Raw genomic sequence first — 12,451 nt, forward strand, 5'->3', positions numbered from 1 at the left:
TGATTCCATTACATTCTCTCTCTGCCCAAATTTTCCCTACAGATTCCAAATGTCACCTCTAAAGTTTGCATGCACATATTTAATTACTGCAAACCCCAACCTTCAAATAGCTCCAAAATACAATGTTTTTTTTTTCTTTTTTTTTTTTTCTTTTCTGAGACAGGGTTTCTCTGTGCTTTTGGAGCCTGTCCTGGAACTAGCTCTTGTAGACCAGGCTGGTCTCGAACTCACAGAGATCCGCCTGCCTCTGCCTTATAAGTGCTGGGATTAAAGGCATGCGCCACCACCGCCCGGCAATACAATGTTTTAATACAATTTGAGCAGCATGAATAAAAAATTTTCTAAGCTTTGGTTAGTCATCTATCTCACATAATATTCTATAAAATAAAGTGTAACTGGGACTAAATCTCTTTATGCTTGTTCACGAAATTGGGTCTGTCCACAAAGAAAACCTTCCAAGTATGAAGGTAAGTTGATCTTATATGTGAATTATTGAGATTAATTATTTATAGGTCTATTGCTATGCCTGCATGCCATCTCTTTTCAGAATCATTTACTTATACTTATTAAGAGACACCTAAATCTATTTACTGCTTTGATCTTTAATCAAAAGAAGAAAGGAGGAGATAAGATGCATGAGAAAATTGTTCTTCTTAGTACTCAGTTGCCAAGTACAAATTAGCTAGCAGTATGTGGTTCTTAAAAGTTTGTTTGTTTGCTTGTTTTTTTTTTTTTGTCACAGTTTCCTTTGCCTTTATCTTGAAAGCAGCGGACTCACTCTCTCACCAAATGCAAATCCACATCCCCAGAAAATAATGCTTAAAGTTTTAGTCCTATTATCTCCTAAAGCTTAGCATGACTTTTGAAATGTTCCCTATCTATTTAGGATAGATTTTAGTATCCTGAGCTGTGAATTTCAAATCATATGTCAAAAATACATAATAAAGCACAAGGTATCATTTGTGAGTAAACCAGAGTACAAAAATTTTATTAGTGACAACTAATTAGAAATTAACAATTAATATATGAATACTTTATTTAAATTTTCATTGTGACAACTAGTTAACAATTAGCATCAATTAATATATGAATACTTTATTACTCTTTGACAAAAACAAAAACATAAAAGACAAGATTATTGCCCTTAATCTGTTAGATATATATCATTATAAATATGCCAGATCAGAAACAATTTAATGCAAATTTTATCTGCAGTTAAATTTAGAATTCAGAGAATGTAATGAACTACTTATTACATTATTATAAGCCATGAGCTGGCTTTCTGAAGCCCATTCTCTGTAGTGGAATGCCTTGCTGAGCCTTGAAGCAGGGGAGGGAGAGGCTTGGTCCTGCCTCAACTGAATGTGCCAGGCTTTGTTGACTCTCCATGGAAAGCCTTACTCTTTCTGTGGAGTGGATCAGAGTGGACATGGGTAACGAAAGGAAAGGGAAGGAGGGGAAGGAAGGGCATCTGTGGTTGGTGTGTGAAATGAATAAAAAATAAAATATAAAGAAAGAAATTAAATGAGTCATGGTTTTATTCCAAATACAACCTGAAGAAGAAAGATACTATGAATAGTAAGATATACTCAAAACTTCAATATTACATTTTCTAGACTTATCATTTTCTGACCACCTGTTCCTCATTTTTGTCTCATTTCACTCTAAGAATAACTACAAAGTTTACATAGAGAATGTGAACCATAATAAATGGATGACATGTTTGGACATATTTGGATCATAGGTATTAAATAGTCCGTATCATATATAGTTCTCTCCCTACATACTTGTGACATTCTTTTTTAAACGAGATTTATTTGCTTGTATTTTTGTGTGGGCGTGTTTTGCCTGCATGTATGCACACCATATGCGTGTGGTGTCATAGAAGTCAGAAGACTCCTGTAACTCCTGGGACTGGAGTTAGACAGTATTAGTCATCATGTGGATGCTGAGATTTGAACCTACATCCTCTGTCATAGCCATTGCTCTTAACCACTGAGTGATCTCTCCAGGCCCCATTTGTGAATTGTACATGAGATGACTTTGTATAACACTTGCTTTTAACTACACTGACTTATTGTTTCTCCATTCTATGAATAATAAAAGTGCATATTAAGACTGCAGAAACAATAATGTCTTTAAAATCAGCAAATACAAAGTGTGACTACTTCCTAAGTAATCATCTCACAGAAAACCTTCAGTATACTAAAAAAAGAGAAAGAAATATTACAATAATATTTACAAAATGTCATTGTAAAACAACTGGGCTTACAAAATGTCATTATAAAATAGACCTGGATATATGTGTTAACAAATAACGAATCCTAAAGTGAAACAAGCACATCAGTCAACATTCATAGATTCACATTTTATATTTCATTCTTGATTCGGTGATAAAAGTACTTACAACTCTGTACTGAGCATGGCATGTACATTTCTCTGCTTGATTGATGCACAAATAAATTAAAACGTTTCCCTAGAAAATCACATTATATAACAATCAGATATTTCTCAAAAGGGACATCTTATTCTGGCTTTGTACTGCCACTAATAGTGGGGATTTCGTGGTCAGTCTCCTTTGAAGGTTCAGCCATGTCTTTATATCTCTCCCCACGATGTTTTTCCAGATATGGGCCCCAGTTAGAAGCTGGTCTACAGCAGCTTATGATACGCTGAAAAGCAATAACAAAATCTCTCTATTAGAATTTAAGCGCTATCATCTTTTTTAAAAAGCAAGTATTAAACTACACTTTTATTGTAAGTACCTTTGCTAGCACCAATGATATAGCAATCAAAGAAATGTGACAGCCTAGATTCTTAAAACACCACCAAACAAGAAATTGCAGACAAAAATATTGTTGCTAATTGTTAATAGAATTACTCTACTAAACCAAAATGTAATGATTTAAGAAGAAAGGTATATGAGCCCGTTAGAATAACAGTGCCATTCTAGGCAGCTTTCCTAAATTCATTTCAGTCCTTGTCACAGAGGGTCAGATGTGCAACTGGAATATGTTTCAAAAACTGAGATAAGGTCTATTTATTTGGATCTGTTCTTGGATATGCATAGGAATTTATTGAAATTAAGTCTCTTAAGCTTATCTTGTCATTATTCTAGCATGAGACTTAACTCTATCACCCTAGGCCTCTGTAGAAGAAAGATGATTCAAGGGCTATAAAAGATGAAAGACAATTTAAGCTCTTTCAGTTTAAATACACTATTAGGATTTGTATTATAGCCAGATGAAGATTCAAAAAAGATTATACATAGAAGCAACAACTGAGTCACATGCTTTTTGACATCTACAGGATGATTGGACAAATAAAGAGATCACAATTGTTACATGCTGAAGAGTGTAATAGGGCCTGAGAAAACAGTAACAAATGTCTACAAAAAACTGATACTAAAATACAAGTAGATACACAAATTATATTACCATATGTATTACTTATTATCATATGTTTTTACTAACATATATATACAATATAATCTCAAGCGTGATAATACTGCATGTAGAAATAATCAGAGGGAAGGAAGAATTATTATTTTCGACCCATATACTCTGTTATCTCTTCTACATAATTAATCTGCCTTTTATCACAAATGCTTATATAAAATAAGAATTCAATGTGCTTACTTGAATAATGTTGCCTTCAGCCTGGATTATTTTTATGATTGCCATAATTGGTATCCAAATAATGCAGAAAATAATCATACACCAGCCTAGGGCAACTCCCCAGTCAGGATATGGAATATCACCATAATCAGGTCTGTGAAATTTCACCAGTGACCAGACTAGAATGGCCTAAGAAAGTAAAGCATTAAAAAGACAAAGTTAAAGACTAGACTTGGTGCTATTAATGAGTCACAATTTGAAGTTTATCAAACAATAAAATGAGGCTATAATTAAGTAACTAAGATAAATGGATAACAAATCAGAAGATAAGAACATGAACCAAATTTTTAGTTTTACTTAGAGAAATTTTTAAAATTTAAAGCCACCACATATCCACAGAAGATCTATTTACTCAATATCAAGACCCTTAATTATACATAAAATAAATCTGAAATTTATTTTACTAAATAAAGCCTTTGATGCCTTTTCTTTTACATTATTTCTTGTGTGTGTGGATGTTTTGCCTGCATGTCTGTTTGTGGATCACGTGCCTTCCTGGTGCCGATGGATGCCAGAAGAAGACAACAGATGCCTTCAAACTTGAGTTACAGTTGTTAGCTGCTTTGCAGATGCTGGGAATGAAACCTATTTCTTTTGGAAGAGCAACTAGTGCTCTTACCCAGTGAGTCGTCTCTCTAGCTTAATTTTTTTTTATTTTTGGAAATAGGTTCCCCCTATTTATTCCTGGCTGGCCTGGGTGTAGAACAAGTTGGCCTTGAACTCAGAATCATATTCCTTCTTTCTGGCACCTGAGTGCTGGGATTAAACATGTCTACCACTGTGCCCAACCATTTCCTTTTTAAGAGGTAAACAAAAGTATAAAAATTGACATAAGTTGAGTGCCATATTATGTTTTCATATATGAGTATACTGTGTAATGTGTATACCAGGCTAAATACTTACCACCTAAAATGTTACCCTTTATGGCAATTGTTTACATAATTCTTTCTCCTATTATAAATTTTATAATTACATAGAATACAATGGTCCATTGTTTTCCTCCTATGCAATTATATAGCAGAATTCCTTGCTCCAACAGAACTCCAATTTAGTGTCTACGCATCAGTCCCACCTCTACTGTCCTGACCTCTGACTATTGCCATTTTAGTCTCACTTCATCTGTGTGAGTTTCTGCTGCACTTCTTTTACTCTCACTGGCTTATTCTACTTAACATTGTTCGTTTCCATTCATGCCAAAATTGTAAAGATTTGTTCATTATCTGGCTTAATAGAGTTCTCTACCCCCCACACTCCATAACTCACATTTAAAAACATGGTACTGGCACATGTTTAGCAAAGTACAATTCCAGCCTAGGCGCTTGACCACAGAAGTTTGATGTAAGTTCAAGTAGGTGGCCAAAAAAAATGTAAGACTCATTTGAATTCTCAGCATTCAAAGGATGGAGAAAAAGGATAGGAGTTCAAGGTAATGCTCAGCTACATACTAATTTCAAGGCCACCCTGAAATACAGAAGACCCTCCCTCATAAAAAGGGGATAAAATTCAATAAACACTTCTCAACCTGTGGGTCTCAACCCTTAGGAGTCCATGAACCGTTTCACAGGGGTTACCTAAGACCATTGGAAAACACAATTATTTATATTACAATTCTTAACAGTAGCAAAATTACAGTTATGAAGTAATAATAAAAATAATTTTTTAGTTGGCTGGTCACCACAACATGAAGAACAGTATTAAATTGTCAAAGCATTAGGAAGGTTGAAAGCCACTTTATAAAATGACTTTTAGATATTTTTCAAAATTTACTAGAAATAAGTAAGACATTTTGGGAAAGTTCTGGATGCTATTCTCTGACTTAAATTATTCTTTTGCAAGAATAAAGGTACATATTATTGTTTAACTGATACACATACACACATGCATGTGTAACACACACTTACGTATGTGAAAAGAAGAGAACCAGATGGGCCAGTGAGGGAATTATTGAGAACAAAGTAAAAGCATACATGTATATATACATATGAAGGTTCAAGTATTTACTAACTTAAACTTAATTTTTCAAAAGCTAACAATCAGGCCTTATATGAGGAAAAGTTTTTAATCCCTGTCTTCAGGAGGCAAGCACAGGAAGATTCTTGGGAGTTCAAGGTCAGCCTGTCTACATAAGGAATGACAGACTAGTTAGGCTACATAGTGACACTCTGTCTCAAAAAAAAAAAACTGTTACCAATCAGTACTCAAGGAATACTAGGAATTTATTTTCTTTCTTTGCTTTAATCTATTCCAAGTCTCATCCAAGGAGACACAGTCTGCCAAAAGTGCTCAATGCTGTAAAGACTCAGTTCTTGAACTTTCAGAGACACCTCCATTGTGAATACTCCCCAAAAGATTGAAGTCTAACTTTTATGAGTTTGAAGTACATGTGCAGCTTTTAGAGATCACTTGGGAAGCTAAGCAAAATCTCTATTGCAAGCTTTTTCAGTATCCTATAAGGTGGTGGGTTAGAAGAGTAATTAAAGAGTAGATTAGAAATGAGTGTGCTCTGTGCCAAGGGATATTGGAGTGTTATCAGAAAATTTAAAAAGAAAGAAATGACTCCAACCAAGGTGTCTTAGTATGCAAACCAGACTGCCATCAAGATGGAGGACTGGAGTTCAATCCCTGGAAACTACATGGTGAAAAAAGAGACTTGACTCCCACAGGTTGTCCTCTGACAAAGAGCACTCCTTCCCTCCACCCTCTCTCTGTAGGTTGAAAAATAAGTGATAGAACAGCTGCAAATATAGAAAAGCAGAGGATGACATGATGAAATGGAATGGCCCATGCATAGCTACCCAGTGTGGGGAAGAGAAAGATAACCCAATCTAAGTGACAAACCACAAACCTCTGATAAAAGAGCCTGACAATCCTAATCATATCACAAGCCAACAGTTATCACAAATCTTGAATCTGTTTATAGCATTTGGTGAAACAGTGACTCGTCCTGTGTCACACCACTGGAGAGGAAATCTACTTTGCTATTCCCCAAGTCTTATAGTGAGTATGACTGGGGCCCAACTAGACTCAATAGCCCCCTCCAGTGTCATGCAATAGACCCCATCCACTTAATAATTGCTAACACTTGCAGCCCCAAGCCAAGTTCAGTGGACACCCCAATGTCTGTAGGTCTCATGTGTCACTGCAGGCAAGGCTGAAAGTTTCCTGAGACTATGGCCAAGCTGAATTTTCATCTTCTACCCCTTTCTGATAATCCCCTAGGTGTTTGAGATTTAGCAGGATTTCAAAACACTGGGGTTAGTCTTCAGTACATATCTCAGTGACAAGCTTACAAGTGACATCAGCCACCTTGCATATAAAAACTAGAGATTTTTTTTTTCTGAAGCTGAGGACCGAACCCAGGGCCTTGCGCTTGCTAGGCAAGCGCTCTACTACTGAGCTAAATCCCCAAACCCAAAACTAGAGATTTTGATCCATGGTTGAATCTGCCCATGGATTTCAAAGCTAAGTATAGCTAAAAGAGGTCCCTGGTATACACAAAAAGGAAACTCCTGAAAAGAAATAAGTATTACTGGATGTTTGATGCTGAACTGGCTCAGGATAAGTCTACAAGGTAAGAAAGACAGGAGACTCCATTGAATCCACACCTCTAGATAGAAGACTATAGATGAAAGAAAACCAGAAAGAAAGGATGTTCTAATACATTGTAATCTTTTTTGGAAAATATAAACAATGGAAATTTATTAAGTCATAGCGAAGAATGAAAATACAATACTTTCAGAAAGTAAGTAGAGTTGAAGATCATTATGCTAAGCAAAATAAGATTGACTCAGGTAAAAATCATCATATATTTTTCATTATGCAGAAGGGAATACCACTCAGTGGTGGACTGCTTCCTGAGATAACAAATGGTCTAGTTGCAATCACCAGTAGGACTAGAAAAGAAAGGATTAAGAAGTCTTATTTTATTGAAAAGACTTTTTCAAATAAAGACAATGATATTTAGCAACAGCTTTAAAGACATCTAGCGAGGCTAGATGCATATAAATGTTTAGATTTTTTGAATATAGTTCTACTTACTATTTAAAAGTGATATCAAATATTAAAACACAAAATCTAATGCATCCATCAACAATGAAATATTATGCCATGGAAGTGATTCAAATGTAACTATTCCATGATGTTCTCTAGGAAATTCTTTGAATGTTGTGAGAGCAACAACACATCTTTAAAACTATGCAACTCTCCACTTGTGTGATTAACTCTGGGCAGCAAAAATCCTCTTGAGAACTATTCAATTTTAGCACTCAGGAACCTAATCTACTGGACCATTCTTTGATGATCTTAAATCTATAGCTCAAAAATAATCAAGAAACTATCATTTACTTTTCCTCAGCTCCTAAGTAGTGTCTATCATTAAATTTATCATATAAACCATTGCATATATTGACACAAATGAGTTTCTTTTTAACAATTTAAGATAATAAATACTTATTATCTTAATCATCCATCAACTAAAAATGTACACTGAATGTTATTAATATCTTAATTTTATTTTTTAAAAATTATTTAAAGACATTATCTAGCTGTGCAGTGGTGGAGTATGCCTTTAATCTCAGCACTCGGGAGGCAGAGGCAGGCAGATATGTATGGGTTTGAGACCAGTCTTGTCTACAGAGTAAGTTTCAGGACAGTCAGGACTCTACAGACATGTCTCAAAAAACCCAAACAATAAAAAATAAAAAAAAATGAAGATAGCATCTGGTTCTCATAAGGCTTTATATTTTCTGGAAGAGAAGTTAAGAAATGGCTCACCATATCTTTCAGAGAACAAGTAAATTTATTATTTGCTTTTGTTTATCCTACTGATGATTTTATCCTATTGGTCATTTTAAGTTGTTGATACCTTTAATTCTATAGAGAGCTATTTTTGTCTCAAATGTACAATGTTCAAACCCATGGCATCAAAAATAATATTGCAAAGGGCATTTTAATTCAGACAATGTGAAGGCACTGGTAGTAAAAACTACAAACTTGAAAAATACTCACCTCCCATATTCTTTACTTATTTTCCCTAATGGGAATTGTTCGTCAAGTTCCTTACTAACATTCAAAGATATGAGTTATTCTATTGACACCAAATTCATTGTATATTGTTACTTACAGATAATAGGATAGGCGTGATGACAAACCAGCAAGCTCTCCACCAGAGCCAAAATATCCATCTCTTTGCTCCAATCATCATTTCTATGTCTTCAATGAATCTATTCCCTCCTAGAGAAAAGAATTCCACATGATGAGCCCTTTCTTACATGGTTCCTTGGAGACTGACATACATATTATCCTTTTTCATTTAAGCATGTTCCTAAAAGTCATCAGTGAAGCACACACCTGGAATTCCATCTCATTCATAATGTATTTTGCTCAACAGATCACATTTTACTACTATATGTGCTATTAAAATTGTATTATTACATATTCTTTTTGTATTTTAATGTTGTTTTATTTTTATTTCATTGATTTTATTGAGCTCTAAATTTTTCTCTGGTTCCCTCCCTGCCTTTCCCATACCCTTCAACCCTCCCCAAGGTCACTAATGAAAAGGAATCAAATGATGCTATATAACACTTATAAACAAATCCACGATCACCATTTACCATAAATCCAGATGATTCCTAAAATTTCCAAGATAGCTGCAATCAAAATGCCCCATCCAGCACAGAAGTGATCAATCAAATGTACCCAGTAAATTCCAGCCTACAGAAAACAAAACAAAAGCAGAAAAACAAGCTCACACCAGTTATTTACAACATTTTCACTACTTTTTGTAAAGTTTTCAAATAGAATACATTTTTAAACAATATATTAAAGTATGTTTCCTGTATAAACTCAAATATGTGTTTAATTGCTTAAAATGCCAAACAGGTATTTTTTTTATAATATACTATGACACTGACAAAATGCAAGCATTTAAAACACATGATTATCTACATGGCATATAGTATCTATGAGTTCTGTAATAGCCAAGAAAAATACAATCTTGTTACTTAGAAAATTGTTATTATTGGGCTTCCTCCTCTGAAAAAATATGTACTAGCAAAGTTACAAAGAAGAAAATGGTTGAAATGTGGAAGGCATCATAAATAGAAATTGGACCTGGCATGAAACACCCCCTTGAAACTTAGCATATTTGTTTAGATTTAAAAGTATAGACCAACTAATACTTGTCTACAGAAGTTAAAGGCTAAACTGTACCTGAGTCACACAGACGAGACCAAGGAGAAACAGAACCAAGCAGCAACCCAATGTTATAGGAACTCTCATGCGTTTCATTGTTTTGGGAAACAAATCTTGAATTGTTGTTGTAATTGTTTCTAGAGGAGGGGAAATGGGTTATTACATTTCAATTGAGTAAGACTAATACAGAATTAAATATCTATTAATCAAATTCATACATATAAACTGGGAGTATTCTCTGGACATTGCTCTTTTCTAAGTCAAGAAGGTTCTCTCTCACATTGTTTTGTAGTTTGTTTTTCAAGACAGGGCTGTCCTATAACTCACTCTGAAGACCAGGCTGACCTCAAACTCAGAGATTCACCTGCCTCTGCTTCCTGAGTGCTAGGATTTAAAAGTCCTGTGCCACCACTTCCAGGCAAGATCTTTTCTCTTAGTCCCTGGATTTAGCTCCCAGCAGACAGAAGAAGGAAGGAAGAGAGATAAGTGAGTGCAGCACAAGGAAGAGGAGGGGGAGGCAGGGGAGAGAGGAGGAGGAAGTGGACTACGAGAGTTAGAAAGGCAGGCCAGGGAGATAGAAGGGCAGAGATGAAGAGATAGGAAGAAAAAGGTGTGGGAGAAGGAGGAAAGAAGGGAGGAATAGTGTCTTCTAAATAGGAACTTCTCTAAAAGTAGAAAAATATATAAGCCAAAAGATCACAAGAGATATATTTAACATTTTTGAAGCATTTGGAAATCAACCAGATGAACCTTGAGTTTGTTCTATAATAAACTAAGAAAATGTGTTATGTAAGACAATGTTATAAAAATTGTTTCAAAGTATTTAGTTGTATGCCTTAGAGAAATTTCTTCTGTGTATATAGAATCATATGTATGAAGTGTTATCCCATCAGTGTGTATCCCACAAATGGGGCTGGGACACACACACACACACACACACACACACACACACACCAAGACCCCAAGGCTTAGGAACCATCACAGAAGAGAAGGCAGAAAGATTTGAAAATCCAAAGGTCATAGAATAATACTGGTGCAGGTGTTTTCTTCTGGTCATGACAGAACCAATGCCCTCCTGAACTCACAGCAGCTGTTGCTGTCTGCACAACATCAATAACCCAGCCTAGAGTGGGAGGGGCCATGTGTTCACACCCTTAACTGGAAAGTTAGTGACAGTTGATGACTTTTAGTTGAGAGTGAGAGTCAGTTTTCTGTAAAGGTGTGGCAGTTGGTAGATCACCCAAGCTCTAGGAGATGGCCCCATACCCACTATATATATGAACAGGAAAACTGGACTCAGTGGCTTATTAAATAAAAAAAAAGAAGACATAAAGTCTGGAAGAATATAGAGGTGAGGGTGGATCTGGAAAAAGTCAGGGTGAATTTGATCTAAATACATTGTATGAAATTCTCAAAGAACTAATAAAAATAAAATAATTTTCAAATTTGTTTCCAATTTTCTAGCTGTATACCTTAAAAAATTTTCTTTTATATATACAGAGCCATACATAAGAAGAGTGCCTTCATTGTGTGAAATTTGTGATATTTGTGTGTGTGAGCATATGCAAGGACATGTGTAGGGGTGCATGTACACACGTATGTTCCATGGAAGTGAGCAGAGATCAATATCATTTATTGTTTCTCAAGTGCTTTCCATCATGTTGGTTTTTTTTTTTTTTTTGAGACAGAGTTTGTCACTGAACCCATAGCTCACAAATGGACTCTACTGACTATCCCATGACTCACCCCATCCCTCCAGAATGGGATTATAGGGGTATACCACATTGCCCATATTTTATAAGGATACAGGAGCTCACACTAAGGTCATGATGACTGAACAGCAATTGCTTTTCCAACTAGGACAACTCCCAAGTTGCAGTGTGCAGAGTTTTTAAAAGAGGAATCAAGCCAAGTGGTGGCGCACTCCTTTAATCCCAGCATTTGGGAGACAGAGGCAGGCAGATCTCTGTGAGTTCCAGGACAGCCTGGTCTACAAGAGCAAGTTTCAAGACAGCTAGGGATGTTACACAGAGAAACTCTGTCTCGAAAAAAGCAAAAACGAAAAACAACTAAAAAGAGGAATCAAAATACCCATCAATAGGATAATATGTTATCAATTAAATAGATCTGTATGTCTTGTTAAAGTAGTATATATACCATAAAATATCATACTCAAATGAAATGCTTAAATAATTTATATTAATGATGAGCATAGGATATATATATATATGTATATATATATAGAGAGAGATTCATGTATATGTGTGTACACATGTGCATGCAGACACAAATGAACCAATTCATTGCCTATCCAAAAGTTGAGAAATTGTTAGATAGTTTTGTTAAAACTCTCTCAAGCAAGAATCAAGTTTTCAGGGAGAAATAAAGTTGTCAAGAGAACTGTCCCCAGGTACAGAGGGCAAGAAAGAGAAAATGGTAGTCATTTTTTTCATTGTTTTATAAAGTATACATTGAATTAAGAAAAAAATACAAAATTCTGACTAAAGGGACCAAAAAATGACTCCTTGTAAAATATTTATCTAGAGAAAATATAATAAAGCATTAATATTTGAGTTTTT

The 12,451-nt window shown here is 35.1% G+C and overlaps 1 protein-coding gene across 1 annotated transcript in view; it reads right to left on the minus strand.

The window, feature by feature from the left end:
* Positions 1-1,104: 1,104 nt before the first annotated feature.
* Positions 1,105-12,451, minus strand: part of Slc6a14 (solute carrier family 6 member 14) — a 32,392-nt gene continuing 21,045 nt past the window's right edge. Inside the window, exons 10-14 of the mRNA XM_057759823.1 lie at positions 9,891-10,009; positions 9,293-9,392; positions 8,800-8,909; positions 3,639-3,806; positions 1,105-2,672 (exon numbers count right to left, since the gene is read on the minus strand). Coding sequence (XP_057615806.1) covers positions 2,526-2,672; positions 3,639-3,806; positions 8,800-8,909; positions 9,293-9,392; positions 9,891-10,009 — 644 coding nt within the window. The 3' untranslated portion in view covers positions 1,105-2,525. The remainder of the gene's footprint in view (positions 2,673-3,638; positions 3,807-8,799; positions 8,910-9,292; positions 9,393-9,890; positions 10,010-12,451) is intronic.

The sequence above is a fragment of the Chionomys nivalis genome, chromosome X, assembly GCF_950005125.1.
Source record: "Chionomys nivalis chromosome X, mChiNiv1.1, whole genome shotgun sequence".
Taxonomy (NCBI): Eukaryota; Metazoa; Chordata; class Mammalia; order Rodentia; family Cricetidae; genus Chionomys; species Chionomys nivalis.